Source organism: Panthera leo, chromosome B4, assembly GCF_018350215.1.
Source record: "Panthera leo isolate Ple1 chromosome B4, P.leo_Ple1_pat1.1, whole genome shotgun sequence".
Lineage (NCBI taxonomy): Eukaryota > Metazoa > Chordata > Mammalia > Carnivora > Felidae > Panthera > Panthera leo.
Genome location: NC_056685.1, coordinates 42,955,494 through 42,973,420, shown reverse-complemented (window position 1 = coordinate 42,973,420; position 17,927 = coordinate 42,955,494). Strand labels below are relative to the sequence as shown.

Below are 17,927 nucleotides of genomic sequence, written 5' to 3'. Positions count from 1 at the left end.
ATTATGCGAGTTACGTCTAAATAAAAAATTTTTTAAAAATGTGCCAGCTATGGAAAAAGTTACCTTGCTTTTTTCCAGATTCAATGTTATAAATGAGGGTGAAAAAAATCATTTCCTACAGACGTTATTCCACATTCATTGAGATTTTTTTTCTTTCACTGTTCTATTTCACATTATGAAAGAACCAGGCATTTTTTTTTTTTGATGTTTTATTTATTTTTGAGAGACAGAGAGAGACAGAGACAGAGTACAAGCAGGGGAGGGGCAGAGAGAGAGGGAGACACAGAATGTGAAGCAGGCTCCGGGCTCTGAGCCGTCAGCACAGAGCCGGACACGGGGGTTCGAACTCATGAACTGCGAGATCATGACCTGAGCTGGCTGAAGTCGACGCTTAACGACTGAGCCACCCAGGCGCCCCAAGAACCAGACATTTTAAAACAAAAAATATTCTCTTTTTTCCCTCGGAAAACAAACACGCCGCTCATTACTCTGCATAATTGTGTTTATTCTGTTCCCAGAATAGTCAAAACAATCCCTGATTATGACTTTTAGCCCTATATACGGAAAAACAACGGCAAGAGAGATCATTAAGTTACCTTCTGTATCTCGCATTTTCACTGGCTAATAAAGCACTCAAGAACCATATAATACAATTTTCTATAGCCACACATATCCTTTTTACAACGTTTCAAAGTTTGGAGTTGTAAAAACAAGGAATAGGAAACAGGCAAGGAAAACGTGGCTGATGTGAAGAGAGACCAGCTATAAATAACTCAAGAAATAAGAAATGAACTCATGGAAATACAAAAGAAATCAGCTAATGGTTGAAGCCGTAGCTCTGACAGAAATAAGATGAAACGAACAACTTTATAGTCAGATGGGCGGAAATCACTCCCAAGGCAGAAGAGACTAATAAAGGGACACAAAATATCAAAACCAAGTTAAAGGGCAGAAAGCACCGAGGGGAGTCAACACTTACTTCCGACACGATGAAACACTAGCGCAGGCTGTTTCTTCCTCCTTCCAAACAACCCGGGAGAAACAATATAAGCAAAAGAGAAACATGGGTTTTAGGAATCAACAAAGTATCAGAAAAACCTGGAGAAATGAATGCACTCTGGAACTGTTGAGGAACTGGCAGGGGGGTGGGGGGGAGGGAGGGTTGGTAATCAACGAGAAAGGAAGCTGGAAACGGCCTGACTTGATAAATTCAAACACAGTTATTTAAATGCTGCCCTTGCCTTTCTTTCAAGTTGGTTTGGGATGGTCATTATCCCTTCACAGAAATCGGCAGCAAAAGCCTAGAGTGATATCCTGTTAACGGAAAAGCTCTGTAAGTGTAAAGATGAAATCAGATGTGGAATAACCAGCCGCCTCGGGCATTTGCTTTTCCGGTTTGTCCCCCTGTGAACCCTCAGAGCTCCAGGGAGATGATCTCTTTTCTTTTCTTTCTTTCTTTTCTTTCATTCTTTCTTTCATGTTTATTCATTTTTGAGACACAGAGCGTGAGCAGGGGAGGGGCAGAGAGAGAGGGAGACACAGAATCCGAAGCAGGTTCCAGGCTCCGAGCTGTCAGCGCAGAGCCCCATGCGGGGATCGAACTCACAAACCGGCGAGATCTTGACCTGAGCCGAAGTCGGATGCTTAACTGACTGAGCCACCCAGGCGCCCCGAGAGGATCGGTTTTCATTGCTGTCTCCTTAAACATATAGAAATGTAAAAAGTATCATTATTACACTATGTGTTAACCAACTTGGGTTTAAATTTTTAAAAAAATTAAATTAAATTTTTACAAAATGTAACAAGTAAAAGTGATCAATGGTGGTCCTTGATGACTGGGGATTTCCTCCCAGGACTCTTTCTCTCCCCAAACTTTACACTCACTCTCCAGATCACACACAGGATCTGATCCTTGGCTCTTCCCCAATATATAATACGAGACAAAGTATCCCATTTATAATGGGCTCACAGCCAAAATAACAATAAATTTCAGCTGTTCAAGTCCTATAAAAGAAACACAACAGGGGCGCCTGGGTGGCTCAGTCAGTTAAGCGTCCAACTTCCGCTCAGGTCTTGATCTCAGGGTTCATGGGTTTAAGCCCCGCATGGGCCTGTGCAGCCCACTTCAGATTCTGTGTCTCCCTCTCTCTCTCTGCCCCTCCCCTGCTCACATTCTCTCTCTCTGTCTCTCTCTCTCTGTCTCTCTCTCTCTCTGAAATAAACATTAAAAAATTTTTTAAACACAACAAACTGATCAACATATATTATCTGAAGAAAAATTATCAGAACGAAATACCAATATAAAATAAGCCTAATGAAGTAGACAATAAAAGGTATACAAAATGTAAATTAAACACAAGAAATCATAACACCAAAAAAGTGGAAATATTAGATATGAATACGTAGTATTTGAAATTTCTGAGATTACCATCCTGATGTGTAGAACTGAAGCAAAAAATAATGAGCTTGAAGGTGAAGTTGAGGAATTTTGCAAGAAAGCAGCAGGAAAGTTTAAACACATAGAAAAAGTAAACGGAAAGCTAAGTAATACGAAAGATTGAAGTAAAAGTCTGAACATTTACATCTTCAACTTCATGAGACGAAAGTAAAAAGGAAAAGGAAAAAAATATGAAGAAGTAATGAAAATAAATTTCCCAGCATCAAAAAAAAGTAAATAACTACACAAAAGAGATAAAAAAAAAAAAAAAAAAAAAAAAACCTGGACACATACTAAGCTTTTAAAATATCTAAGATAAAGAAAAATTCTAAATGGTTCAGGAGAAAAAGACTAGGTACAGGTTCTCAACAACACTGGACACAAGAATACAATGGGATAACAGGTTAAACCACTAAGGAAAAACTTCACATCATGAATTTTATGTCCATACAAATCATGACTCAAATGTGAGAACATAAAAATCTTTGTAGGTGTGCACAGCCTGGGAAGTTTTGCTAGATAAGAGCCCTACCCTGAAAACTATTCAAGAAAAAGTTTGCAAGCAAAACAGAGAAATAAACCAGAGTATGCTATAAAAGATTTGAAAGTTGGGGCCCTGGGTGGGTCCGTCAGTTATACATCTGACTCTTGGTTTCGGCTCAGGTCATAATCTCATGGTTTAGGGAGTTTGAGCCCCGCGTTGGGCTCTGTGCTGACAGCACGGAGCCTGCTTGGGATTCTCTCTCCCCTCTCTCTCTCTCTCTCTCTGCCCCTCCCCTGCTCACACTGTCTCTCACTCTCTCTCTCTCTCAAAGTAAAGAAGCTATTTATAGATTTCTTTAAATAAAGTGGGTAAAATCAAAGAAACTTGAGAAAAGTATAATTTTGAATCAAGCAAGGTACAATCAAGGAATCCAAACCACATGGTAATTTGAACAGGGAAGGTTTAAAATAAAGTATTAGAGGGGCACCTGGGTGGCTCAGTTGGTTAAGCGTCCTACTTCACTCAGGTCATGATCTCACGGTTTGTGAGTTTGAGTCCCGCATTGGGCTCTGTGCTGACAGCTCAGAGCCTGGAGCCTGCTTCGGGTTCTGTGTCTCCTTCTCTCTCTGCCCCTTCCCCACTTGTGCTCTGCCTCTCTCTGTCTCTCCAAAATAAACAAATGTTAAAAAAAATTAAAATAAAGTATTATAAGCAAAAACAGAGGGTTGGGATAATAAGAAATTATTTAATACAGAATAAAAAGAACTCTAAAAAAATACAGGAATAGCAGGCCTATGGAGCAGACACTGTGGAGCCCCTATCCATGGGCTGAAATAGCGCACCAAGGAAAAGACAGATCTAAAGTACAGCCAGAGAAGGAATTCCCGGGGTGCCTGGGTGGTTCAGTTGGTTAAGCGTCCTTCCTACTCTTGGTTTCCGCTCAGGTCACGATCTCACAGTTCGTGAGTTTGAGTCCTGCATCGGACTCTGCACTACTGGTGAGGAGACTGCTTTGGATTCTCTCTCTCTCTCTCTCTCTCTCTCTCTCTCTCTCTTTCTCTCTCTGCCCTTCCCCACCTCCCATGCACTCTCTCTCTAAAAATAATCAAAATAAATAAATAAACTTAAAAAAAAAAAGACAAAAACAAAACACACACACACACACACACACACACACACACACCGAAAAACAAAGAAGGAACTCCTCAATGCTGAGTACTAACCATTGTTGGAGAGGGAGCAATCCTGGCCCCCGGATGATAGAGAAGGTTCACTCAGGCTTTAAAACCAGGTGACAAGGGAGGGTGCTGGGCTGGTGGCACTCTTGCTACGAAGCCCTTCAGAAGGTGTTGGGAAAAGTCACCCACAGGTGACTGCTGTCAATGGGACACTCTAATAGCCTCGAGGTGCAGAACCCACTGGCATTGCTGAAGATGGGTATTAAACATATCATGCAAACTGCAGGAATCAAGACGCAGCCATTAAAATTATATGAGCATAAGTGGAAATAAATTGCAATGCAAAACAAGTATCACCTTCCCCTCTCAGCAACTGACAGAGACTACAGGGAAAAACAACAACAAAATATCAAATGAATAAGCTCCCCCTCTCTCCGTCTCCCTTTCTCTCTCTTTCTTTCTCTTTCTTCCCCTCCCCCTCCCCTCTCTCCCCTCTCTCTCCCTCCCTCTCTCTTTCTGTCTCTTCCTCTCTCTCCTTCTCTCTCTTTCTCCCTCTCTCCCTCTTTCCCTCTCTCTCCCTCTCCTTCTCACTCCCTCTCCCTCTCCATCTCCCTCTGAAAGATAAAAAGAAAAAGAAAACAAGAAATGAGTAAGCTCACTACATGTATATGGGGGAGATTACCGGTGCAAGAATGAACAAAAAGACCGGCGGTCAGAAACACAGAGTTCAGAGATAGTTCTATGCAGATATGAGACTTTAAAAGACCTTACAAGTGGCACCACAAGTCAATGGGGTTTAAAAAGATTGGTATGGGACACCTGGGTGGCTCAGTGGGTTAAGCTTCTCTGACTCTTGATCTCAGTTCAGGTCTTAATCTCAAGGTCGTGAATTCAAGCCCCACATTGGGCTTCACTCTGGGCACAAAGCCTACTTAAGAATAAATAAATAAAAATGGGGCGCCTGGGTGGCTCAGTCGGTTAAGTGTCCGACTTCAGCTCAGGTCATGGTCCCATGGTTTGTGGGTTTGAGCCCCACATCGGGCTCTGTGCTGACAGCTCAGAGCCTGGAGCCCACTTCAGATTCTGTGTCTCCCTCTCTCTCTGCCCCTCCCCTGCTTTTGCTCTGTCTCTCTCTCTCTCTCTCTGTCTCTCTCTCAAAAATAAATAAACATAAAAAAATTCTTTAAAAAAAAAAAAAAGAAGAAATAAATAAATAAATAAATAAATAAATAAAGTTGTTAGTAGAAAGGGCTAGGAAAATTAAAGGTTAAAAACATAACTTGGATCTGCAAAGAATACCACATACAAAGTGAGAATACAGTTAGCTTGCTGAAACACTTGTGATAAGTCAAACTATAAAATTAACAGAAAAGTCAAATTGGGACTGGGAGGAAATATCTTAAACCAAACTGCAAAAGCATAAATCACAAGGAAAAGAAGCTGAAGTTGATCAGTGAAACGTTAAGAAATAGAAGATACTATGGACAGAGTTACAGATGAGAAAATGAACAAAAATGTTTATAATGTCTAAAACTGACAAGGAATTGGTATGTAGATTTATACGAGAAATTCCAGCAAAATCAACAAGACTGGGATAGCAACTATAATTTTTCAAAATGAGAAAGGGGGTGGGGGACGCCTGAGTGGCTCAGTAGGTTAAGCATCTGACTTTGGCTCGGGTCATGATCTCATGGTTTGTGTGTTGGAGCCCACATCTGGCTCTCTGCTCTCACCTCTCAGTGTGGAGCCTGCTTCAGATGCTCTGTCTCCCTCTCTCTCTGCCGCGTGCCCATGCTTGCTCTCTTACTCGCTCTCAAAAATAAACATTTTAAAAAAATCAAAAAAATAAATATGAGAAAAAGGAAATGAACAGGCAATTTACAAAGTATAGCCATAGTTAAAAAACAAAACAAACCCTTGAAGTCATTGTTAGTCAGATAAACACAAATTCAAACAATGATGCAATATCACTTCCTACCCATTTATTTGGCAAAATGTAAAGACCAGCTGTTGGCAGAAGTTTGAGATTATGAAAATCCTTACGCACTAGCTGGTGGAATCACAGTGTGTTACAACCATTCTGGGGAGTAATCTGGCAGTTAAGTACACGCGGCAGATGGAGCCATCCCTCCTCTGTGCGTGCATCCTCCAAAAAGTTTCACCTACGTCTCTAAGGAAACACGTTAAAAAGACACTTATCCATTCATCGGTTGATGGACATTTAGGCTCTTTCCATATAGACAGTGGAATACTACTTGGCACTGAGAAAGAATGAAATATGGCCTTTTGTAACAACGTGGATGGAACTGGGGAGTGTTATGCTAAGTGAAATAAGTCATACGGAGAAAGATACCATATGTTTTCACTCTTATGTGGATCCTGAGAAACGTAACAGAAGACCATGGGGGAGGGGAAGGAAAAAAAAAAAAAAAGAGGTTAGAGAGGGAGGGAGCCAAAGCATGAGAGACTCTTAAAAACTGAGAATAAACTGAGGGTTGATGGGGGGTGGGAGGGAGGGGAAAGCGGGTGATGGGCATTGAGGAGGGCACCTGTTGGGATGAGCACTGGGTGTTATATGGAAACCAATTTAACAATAAATTTCATAATAAAAAAATAAAAAAGATACTTATCAAAGCATTACTTGTGGTGTCGGGGAGATGGAGACGATCTTGATTCTATCACCGGGCAAGTGGCAACATAAAATTTGGTTGGCCATGACCAAAAAGTGCTGCGCTGTAACAAAATAAACTGATTTACTGTATGTATAACATGGATGAATGCTTTAGAACTAGTCTCTCACCAGGAGCTCTGCCGTCAAAGTAAAAAGAAAGTTCATGACAATTAAATATGAATTTCATCCTCTGGAAATGCCCCAGAGCCGGTCAGAGGTTAGCCTTGAGGGTAATGAGGCAATCACTGAGAGCAATGACCTTTTTTAGGGAAGCTCTGCCCAACTCTGAGTGCTATTTGGAAGCCTTGGGGTGGAGCTTGTTTGCAAATAGCAGCCACAGAAAGCCTGGTAAATTTAAGACGTCTCAAGGGACCAGGCTGAAGGCAGGGAGTTGGGCATGATACAGTCCCTGCGCTTTGTCCCTCACTATGGAGAAAGGCAGACCTCCTCGTTCACGTTTCCCGCTACTTCTCCTTGTCCTGCTTTCTACCAATGCTTCAGACTCTGCAGAACCGTGAGTCTCTCTTAGAGTCCCCTCCTCAAGAGTCCGTTCTTTATCTCTGTCTCTTCTTTATATCTTTGCTTTGACCTTCCCATTAAATGCTACCCTTCCATTTCTTAGGATACCTTCCAGTCATAAGAGATTACTCATAACTGATTATTTTTGTCCTTTCATTTGTCGGACCCTTTTAATTTTTCTCATTGGATCATCACAGTCATAAATAGGGTAAGTAGTCACGAGAAGGGGTGATTTGGTCAGACACTGAAACCTCAGATCCCACCTTCCCAGAGTCATTCTTTAGGACGGAAAGTGTTGACTATAAACACAGTTAAAGTGTTGGGGCACCTGGGTGGCTCAGTCAGTTAAGCGTCCGACTTCAGCTCAGGTCACAATCTCACGGCTCATGAGTTCGAGCCCCGCATGGACCTCTGTGCTGACAGTTCAGAACCTGGAGCCTGCTTCAGATTCTGTGCCTAGCTCTCTCTCTGCCCCTCCCCCCACTCACACTCTGTCTCTCCCTCTCTCAAAAATAAACATTAAAAAAAACAACAAAAAGAGTTAAAATGTACAGTGGGGTGCCATTTAATTCATATTGTAGGTCACACATGCAGAGGGAGCATGGGTCCTTTTCTTTTTCTTTTTCTTCTGTTTTTCCAATAACTTACTGAGTCCTCAGCAAGAGACCCCGGTGACGAATCAGTCAGGGAGAGGGGCAAGGAGTCATTTAAAACTAGTCAGTTGTAAAGTTGGTGGAATCCAATAACTGCAAAGCTTCTCTTCCACCTCTCCCCAGTTCCTCCCCAATAGTATCTAGATACTAGATACGGCCTCCCCATAGTATCTAGAAGGTTGTGATCTCCATTCCTTGCTGGTGGAGAAAAAGACTCAGAGTCTGAAACCTGAGAGTTTTCATTCTTCCTCGGCCATTGCTAATCTAGCCTCTTCTTACCTGCCAGCATTCATCACTTGAGTCTTCAGCCATCTGGTTTGTCTCAGCTTGCTTCCTTGACCAAGAAGTCCCAGAAGCCCTCTCTGGCCGACTCTGATCCACCCTCAGCTCTTTTTTTATGCTATAGAACCCCGAACTTGTCACAGCATCCTTCCTCCAATCCCTTGACTGTTCCAATACAACCTGTATTGCAGAGTCACCTCTCCCGTTTGAAGTTCAGACCCCTACCCACTCCCCTCCTGACTGACGTAGCTACATCCCAGATTGATCATGGCAGCCTCCAGAGTCCTAAACGTGCAGAGGCATCAAAGGTCAGAATGCTGGCCAACTCACTTTCCTTTCTTCTTCAAATCCCTTCAGCATACAATCTCCCAGTAACCAGTCAGCGTACGTTTCTCTCCCATCACTCCTCTACCCCATCTCCAACTATGGATGGTACCACCAGCCATATGGTACCACCTCCCACTGCATTCCACCCAGAGAGGATCTGGAAATATGGCGGGGGGGGGGGGGGGGTGCTGTTCAGATTTCTGCGTGGAGGCTGGATGGATGAAGCAAGGGGCATTTATTGGGGTCGGAAATGTTAAGCGGTCTGTGTTTTCAGTCCAACACAACGCAGGATGACTCTGCCCACTGAAAACTGTTGCTTTACATCCCATCCACCATTTGATAAAGAACAATAAGCCTCATGGCCTAGTTGTCATAAACAGAAGAGGTATCGTCTATGTAGAAGACATTCTGCGTCGCCCCAACTTTATTAGCCCTCGATGCGATAAATCAGAGACATTACCCAAAAGCCCGGGTGACTGTTCTCCTTTGCCTTGGGGCAGTGAGCTTCAGAGTCATGGAGGTTTCAGGAGAACATGACGAAAAGAGAAAACTAAAAGTCCTCTGTTTAATATTTGCAAAATTCAGTCACTCCTACAAAGGCAAATATTTAAAATGCCAACACTCATGATTAGGTAATATTTTAAGGGTTTAATTGCTCACTTACAGAGGAAATCTTGGGCAAATTACTCAACCTGGATGGGTCCCAATTTCAATATCTATTAAATGAATGCTCAAGAGCCTTTATGAAATAGTTGTTTGAAATATCTGGTGTATATGGAATTACTTTTTAAATTATGATATCAAACAGGCTTATAACTAATAAGAACAAAAACAGTATATTGAATAAGTTATTATACACTCATGCCTTCTTTCCTATGAACATCAAAGAACTGGAGGAAAAAAGTGTGGACGAGGAGATAAAAACCAATAATTTTTATAAGTTATCACATGTTTGATAAATGTGATTTACATTATATATATATATATATATATACATATATATATACACATATATATATATATATACGTATACACACACACACACACACACACATATATATATAGTTCAGAGTAGATTATTCAGGTCAAAAACTACCCAGATGCCAGAAAGGGATTCAATGAGAGGTACCATCTGAATGATTATGGACAGGTTATTTAACTGCTCTGAGCTTCTTTACTTTAGAACAAAACTTTAGCACTTATCCAATAAAAACACCTGAGACTTTAATGAATTTTTTTAAGTTTTTGTTTACATTTCAGTTAGTTAGCATACAGTAAAATAGTTTCAGTCGTGGAATTCAGTGATTCATCACTTACATACAACACCAATGCTCATCACAAGAAGTGACCTCCTTAACACCCATCACCTATTTAGCCCATCACCCCCCAACCTTCCCTCAATGTCAATCTATTTTTTTTAATGTTTATTTTGATTTTTGAGAGACAGAAACAGACAGACAGACAAGGTGTGAGTGGGAAGAGGCAAAGAGAGAGGGAGACAGAATCTGAAGCAGGGTCCAGGCTCTGAGTTGTCAGCACAGAGCTTGACGTGGGGCTCGAACTTGGGAACTGTGAGATCATGACCTGAGCCAAAGTCATTCTGTTTTAAATGTTGGATCCTCTGTGTGTCTGAATCGTAGCTCCCAATGTGCAATGTTCAATATATTACTTCATAGTTTAATTATAAGTGTTTGTTGGTAATTTGGAGTGATTTGCCTTTGAAGTTTATTAAAAGAGAGAATATGTGCAGATTTTTCTATTTCTGCACAAATGTCATTGGGGTTTTGATAAGGATTGTATTGAATCTGTGTATGAGATTTTAATTATTGAAGAGCAGATCTAAAGATCCATGGCATATAGTTTGGCCAAGGAAAAACTTAAAACACATACAGCTTGATGAATGCGTTGGAAGAGACCCCTTGGAGAATGAGAGAACCAAATCTGACTACCAGATTCCACAACTAAACTGTCTCTGTTATTCTCTTCTGTGAGTCTCATACCTATTAATTCTGAAAAGTAATAAAATAGTGTTTCGTGTGTCAAATTGCCTGCTGTTTCTTAAGCGTAAGAGTCCATGTTGGAGGTAGAAGGGAAAGGCTAGTAAAACAATATAAGAAAAGAATAGCCCTGGTTTTTTTTTTTTCTTAATTGTAAATTGACGCCAATAAATTAAGGACTTAAATCTGCAGCTATTGAATCACTAAAGTTTTGCAAAGTCACATTTTGTGTATGATTTATTGGTTTAGTGAGTAGGCAGAGCAGGCAGTATCTTACTGTTGCGTATTCAAATTTGGGAATTGGCGAGGGTCTCAACGTTTATCATGAACATACAAAATATGATGCATGTACCACACAGGATTGTTAGGAGGCTTAATACAGAGACTGCTTAACACAATTCCTTGCAGGTACCAGGCACTTAGGAAACACATTTCAGCCCATAGGGGTTCAGGCTATGGGGAGATTATATGGCGTCGAATGTTTCATGAACAGTTTTTTGGTCAAACGTGTCACTTGGGAGGGTTCCTGAAAAATGGCTAGAATTGTGACTGGAACTATCCGGAGGGGGAGGGGGTTTGTAAGAATATAATAGATAAAGGAAACGTGTCAGTAAAGTCAAGAATGTAAACTCACAAGGGTGCCGGGCTGGCTCAGTCAATGGAGAAAGTGATTCTTGATCACGGAAATTCAAGCCCCATATTGGGTGTAGAGATTACCTAAAAACACAACCTTTAAGGGGCACATAGGTGACTCAGTCATTTGAGCATCCATATTTCGATTTCGGCTCTGGTCATGATCCCAGGGTAATGGGATCGAACCCTGAGTCAGGCTCCACCCTGAGCTTGGGCTCTGCTTGCGATTCTCTCTCTGGCCCTCTGTCCTCTCCCCCACTCGCACGTGCACTGTCTCCCTCTAAAAAAATAAAGAAAGTAAACTCACACAAAAGGTTGCCCATACCTCTGAATAATTAAATACATTCAATAATTAGCATAAAAAAGACTGTAAAGTAATACGTTTTGTGTGAACTTGGTTTTTTAATAAGATAATTTATTGACCCATAGAGGTTTGACCACAAGGATATATTTATGAACGTAGAAGTATTAATATCAATATATTAATATTGATTACCTCAAGAGGGTGAGGATGAAGGAGGATGTTAATCACGTGCAATGTGTCCTTGTGAGTGCGTGTGTGTGCATGCAAATTAATAACAAAAATTAAAACTTGTTGACAAAAATACCATCGATTTTGGCTAAGGTATGTCTGAAGAACCTTAGAGAAACAGCAAATACATTACGTCTTCAGTACCGCTGTTACAAAGAAAACGATTTCACTGAGGTTTTTCCAAATGAATGTATTCAGTCATGGTGTTCATGCACAAGGGATGTTTATAGAGACAGAATTTAATGTAAATCTTTTTATAAAGTGAATAATCATCAGCAATTTGTTATATATATGTACTTTTATGGGTATATATTCAGGAACTCAGATATTAAAGTCCTTTAATACAAAGAGTGCACATAAAACTATAACATCCTTGAAGCCAACTGCTGATATAGGCTGTGCGGGTGAGGGACTACTCAGGAGTGAAAAATAGAATTCTTATGCCTGGCAGCGATGAACCTTCCATCATCCTGTTCTTTGTTCATTGACACTTGGTATGGAATCAGTCGTAGCAAGAAGTACATATGGTTACGGAAAACACGTTTATGGTTGAAAATGCTTGTTAAGGGGCGCCTGGGTGGCTTGGTCGGTTAAGCGTCCGACTTCGGCTCAGGTCATGATCTCACGGTCCGTGAGTTCGAGCCCCGCGTCGGGCTCTGGGCTGATGGCTCAGAGCCTGGAGCCTGTTTCAGATTCTGTGTCTCCCTCTCTGCCCCTCCCCTGTTCATGCTCTGTCTCTCTCTGTCTCAAAAATAAATAAACGTTAAAAAAAAAGAAAAAAGAAAATGCTTATTATTCCCCATTTCTGTCTCTGACTCAGCCTTCTCTCCCCAGGCAGTATATGGTGCTGGTCCCCTCCCTGCTCCACACAGAGACTCCTGAGAAGGGTTGCATCCTTCTGAGCTACCTGAATGAGACAGTGACTATAAGTGCTTCCTTGGAGTCCCTCAGGGGAAACCAGAGCCTCTTCACTGACCTGGTGGTGGAGAAGGATTTATTCCACTGCGTCTCCTTCACTGTGAGTACTATTTGCCTGTCCTTGTTTGATACGTTATATCGAATCATGGTGACGGGAGCTGGTGTTGAATCTGCAAAGAACAACTTTAAGAATGTTAGTGAGCTGGGGCACCTCGCTGGCTCAGTTGGTAGACCATGTGACTCTTCATCTTGGGGTCACGAGTTTGAGCCCACGTTTGGATGTGGAGCCTTTAAAAAATACAATATTTTTTTTAAATGTTGGTGGGGACTTCACAACCTACGAAAGAGAGTGAGTTTTTAGCTACTAAGAAACAAAGCATGGAATTTCCATCCACAGAGGAGAGAAATATTTTTCTGCATGCCAAAGTTCAATTTAAATTAAAAAAGAATTCTATTGGCCATAGAAAGCATGACTTAGTCAAAGAGATGTTCTTTTCTTTTCTTTTTTAAATTAAGGTTGTTTATTTATTTTGAGAGAGAGAGAGAGAGAGAGAGAGAGAGAGAACCCCAATCCCAAGCAGGCTTCATGCTGTCAGCGCAGAGCCCGACACAGGGCTCGATCTCATGAACCATGGGATCGTGACATGAGCCGAAATCATGAGTCGGATGCCTGAACCACCCATGCGCCCTGACTTAGTCAAAGAGGGTTTCTAATTTTGATATGTAACCATCTCTTTAAGGTCAGAGCAAGCAATACCTAGAAAGAGATTATACAAAAATTTCATGGTAGGACAGCAGAATTTTGTAGCAGAATTTTTCTCCTATGGCGAAATGTTAGGTGTCTTTGTCCTCTGAATGTATTAATAGTACCAGAAACTCAAAGCAAACATCCAGTACCTCTTTGAGGTTGCCCTGTTTGTGCTTGGGATACTCAGCTCCCATATTCTCCCATATTTTTATAAAGATGCTTCTTTCCATTCTTTCTGCATAGATTTTGCTCTGTTAAAAGGAGTGTGATTTAATAACTAGAGTTCCAGGTTGGCTCTCTGGATATTTGGGTTCCACTGACGGCTGTTCTCACTGACATATCTCTCCTATATCTTATATTATTATCTTCATTCATGTCTGGCAAAATATTTATACTTACCTAGCCCTTGGTGAAGCTGAGAGAGAGGTAGAAAATAGTCATGGATGAAGGATTCAGAGAAAGAAGACTGTGCAACTCCTCGGTGGTATTTTTTGTTGTTCAGCTCCCAAGGAGCTCCTCCTTGTCAGAGATGGCATTTCTCAGTGTCCAGATAAAGGGACCAACACAAGACTTCAGGAAGAGGAACACAGTGCTGCTAAAGAATGCTCAAAGTCTGGTCTTTGTCCAGACAGACAAACCCATCTATAAACCAGGACAGACAGGTATGAAGGGAAATTCTACTACTGGGGCACTACTGAGAAGGAGAGGCCACCCCAAAGCTGGTTTTCCAGCCAGGCACCATTAATTATCCCCATCTCTTAGCCTCCTGCCCTATCACTCACATGACCTGCCTTATCATATCATGTCTGAGTCTTATCAGAGTATTTCTTTCTTTTTTAGTAAAATTCCGTATTGTCTCTGTGGATGAAAACTTTCACCCCTTAAATGAACTGGTAAGGATCTCAGTAGTTACGGTTTGGGTTGGTGGCGGGGATGGGAGGAGGGGATGGGAGTACTCACCCAAGCAGGGGCAGGAAGGTCCAGGAAAAGCAAGAAGATGAAACACATTCCTTTTGGAAACTGGGATCCTGCCTCCCTACAGATCTAGAGTCTTATGGAAGGCATTACAGAGGGGTAAACGATGGAGGAAGCTGTCTCTCTTATAACAGTAATTAATCAGCTCAACAGTAGTCAGCTACATTTATTGCTGTGACCATAATACATTAAACATAATGAAGAGTAAAAAAGTGAGATATTATCCATATCCATACTCTCAAGGAGTTTATGATTACTAAAAGCACAGAGTTTCACTGTTTCTGAATATATACGTAATAGATAATATTATAATATGGTAACAAATACATATATATACTATATACACATGTATTTGTCATAGATATTAACACATAATATAATATACAATATATATCACATGTAAAGATTTCACTTTTGTTAATTGGGTGATCCTTCCTCCAACTAGCTTTCAACAAGGAAAGAAACAAAGCTGCTGTAAAAATGCAATTTTTTAAATTAGGAAAAAATGTCCTTGGTTAACTGTTAACCAAAATTCTTATTTGGTCTAAATCATAATGACATATCACGCTATTAATATATAATTTATATAAGTAAGCAATATAGTCATATTCTTTACTTACAGGTCGTAAGTACCTAGTATTACTGATTAAAAATATGAGTAAATTAATAAATATTAATAAAACTTATTCACCAAAAATATTTTTCCGGGAAATGGCAACACAATGATTGTTGTAGAAATACGTTATTTATGCTTTTCACTTAGAACTATTTACTAGTTTCCCGAACAGTTCTAGCTCTTTAATGTTTCAGGTTAAATTTTGTTATAACTTACTACAGAATCCATTTTCCCATTTCCCTATTTGATCACAAGTCTGAAATCATAGTGTTTGGTGAAATTCTAATCACATCTCTTCTTTCCTTTTTTCATATAGATTCCACTGGTATACCTTGAGGTAAGCATCAGAGTCTTGTATAAAGAAATCAGTGCATTTAAGAATGGAAGTGCTGATACTCCTGACAGATGAATTACTATTAAAAAAACAACTGTCAGATCTAAAATCCCCTGCTCCCAGATGTCAGGTTTACTCTGTTTTATCTTCCTTCTGTGTTTATCTCTTCTGAAGGCAATGCCAGTTACCAACCCCAAAGTCTTTTGTTCAAGGGCTATCATAGCTACATGATTATTCTCCATGCTCCCTGTTTCTGTCTAGGACCCACAAGGAAACCGTGTTGGACAATGGCAAGGTGTCAAGTTGGAGAGTGGCCTCCAACAGCTGGCCTTTCCCCTCTCGTCCGAGCCCATTCAGGGCTCTTACAAGGTGGTGGTACAGAAGGAATCAGGCAAAAGGATAGAGCACTCCTTCACTGTAGAGGAATTTGGTATGGATTATGAACGATGAAAAGGACATAACATTTTGTTTCATACCAAGCATTCATTTAGATTTTTTGAATTCCGTGTAGGTATGTTGAACTTGGATTAGAATCAGCTTTAGCTGTTTGTAAAGTCATCGTAATTCTGTGCACCAGAAATTCACGAGAGTCTGATTTCCAGTAGCAAGTTGCGCTTTGCCAAGTATCAAAATTCTTATTTCAGTGGAACCATCATCATTTGTTTAGTGTCATTGACATCTGCTCTCACCACGAAGTCAGTTAAATTTTGCATGAGTTGTTAAACTTTATTATCTTAAAGTTGGCACATTGAAAAATGCATCTATAAGAGACTCTTAAAAACTGAGAACAAACTGAGGGTTGATGGGGGGTGGGAGGGAGGGGAGGGTGGGGGATGGGTATCGAGGAGGGCACCTTTGGGGATGAGCACTGGGTGTTGTATGGAAACCGATTTGACAATAAACTTCATATATTGAAAAAAGGAAAAAAAGAAAAATGCATCTAGGCCTTCAGGATATTATTTTGGGGAAAATTATAGACATGAAAATATTTGTATTTCCATTAAATATTTACCAACCTCCCTATTTCCATTATCTCTACCAACAGTGCTTCCCAAGTTTGAGGTCAAAGTTCAGGTGCCAAAGATAATCAGTATCCTGGATGAAAAAGTGAACATAACAGTATGTGGGATGTGAGTTAAATTTCTTTTGCCTGAAATTTCAGATTTTGCCTCCATTTGAGTCATTATTTAGCTAGGTACCTAAGTACAAATTAATTTTTAACTGAATTAAAAAACATTTCAATGACTTATTTCAGCTGCTTATTATTAAAATTTTCAAATATGCAGAGGAATAGAGGACACCCATAATTATGATTTAACAACTAACACCTTTCTATATCTGCTACATCATTTTTTTTTTTTGCTTTAACATTTCAGGATAAATTACAAAGATCATTACATTGTCCCCTTGATGCAGCACTATGTACCTTTAAAAATTATTGACATTTTCTGGGGCGTCTGAGTGGCTCAGTTGGTTGAGCGTCTGACTTCAGCTCAGGTCATGATCTCACGGTTTGTGGGTTCGAGCCCCACATCAGGCTCTGTGCTGACAGCTCAGAGCCTGGAGTCTGCTTTGGATTCTGTGTCTCCCTCTCTCTATGCCCCTTCCCACTTGCGCTCTGTCTGTGTCTCTCTCTCTCTCAAAAATAAACATTAAAAAAAAGTTTTTAAATAATAAAAATAAAAATTACTGACATTTTCCTACATAGTCATGATGTCATTATCATACTTAACAAAATTAAAAGTAATTTTCTTATACTAATTCTTATTTTATACTCAAGTTCCCTCAATCTTTCTAAAACTGATTTACTCATTACTCTTGATTACTATGACTCATATGTACTCCTTTTTTCCAACTCTCCACAATGGAAATTTTTTTGAATGCAAAAGTTAACAGAATAGTAAAATGAAAATCATGTACCCATCATGATTACCCATGGACCATTACACAATAATGAATTTTTGCTTAATTTGTCCCATTTGTTCTTTCCTCCCCCTTCCAGTTTTTTTCCCTAATATTTTTTAGCAAGCCATGGGAATCTATAAATATCTTAAAGTTTTAAAAGTCTGGAACCTCCTTTTCTCTCCAGGATGTTAACTTATTGGAGAGAGCGGCCAGTTGGCCTGTAAATATCCCTTTTGCTGGATTTGCCTGAAATGTCCCTTTTGCTGGATTTTTCTCAATGTCGTAATGAGACATTGAATTAATTTTAATTTCTCCTCTGACCAATTTTAAGAGGATCCTTGGAGTATTTTCTTTTCTTTTAATTCATTTATTATTTAATTTACATCCAAGTTAGTTAGCATATGGTGCAACAATGATTTCAGGAGTAGATTCCTTAATGCCCCTTACCCATTTAGAACATCCCTCCTCCCACAACCCCTTTTTGTTCTCTATATTTAAGAGTCTCTTATGTTTTGTCCCCCCCTCCTGTTTTTATATTATTTTTGTTTCCTTTCCCTTATGTTAATCTGTTTGTCTCTTAAAGTCTTCATATGAGTGAAGTCATATGATTTTTGTCTTTCTCTGACTGACTGACTTCACTTAGCATAATACCCTCCAGTTCCCTCCACGTAGTTGCAAATGGCAATATTTCATTCATTTTGATTGCCAAGTAATACTC

At 40.2% G+C, this 17,927-nt stretch overlaps 1 protein-coding gene across 1 annotated transcript in view; it reads left to right on the top strand.

Moving 5' to 3' along the window:
* The first annotated feature begins 7,144 nt into the window (after window positions 1–7,144).
* The window catches only part of LOC122224216 (PZP alpha-2-macroglobulin like), a 47,022-nt gene continuing 36,239 nt past the window's right edge, over window positions 7,145–17,927 (top strand). Inside the window, exons 1-7 of the mRNA XM_042945761.1 lie at window positions 7,145–7,284; window positions 12,548–12,731; window positions 13,882–14,041; window positions 14,220–14,272; window positions 15,287–15,307; window positions 15,566–15,734; window positions 16,350–16,434. Of these exons, the coding sequence (XP_042801695.1) occupies window positions 7,199–7,284; window positions 12,548–12,731; window positions 13,882–14,041; window positions 14,220–14,272; window positions 15,287–15,307; window positions 15,566–15,734; window positions 16,350–16,434 (758 nt within the window). The 5' untranslated portion in view covers window positions 7,145–7,198. The remainder of the gene's footprint in view (window positions 7,285–12,547; window positions 12,732–13,881; window positions 14,042–14,219; window positions 14,273–15,286; window positions 15,308–15,565; window positions 15,735–16,349; window positions 16,435–17,927) is intronic.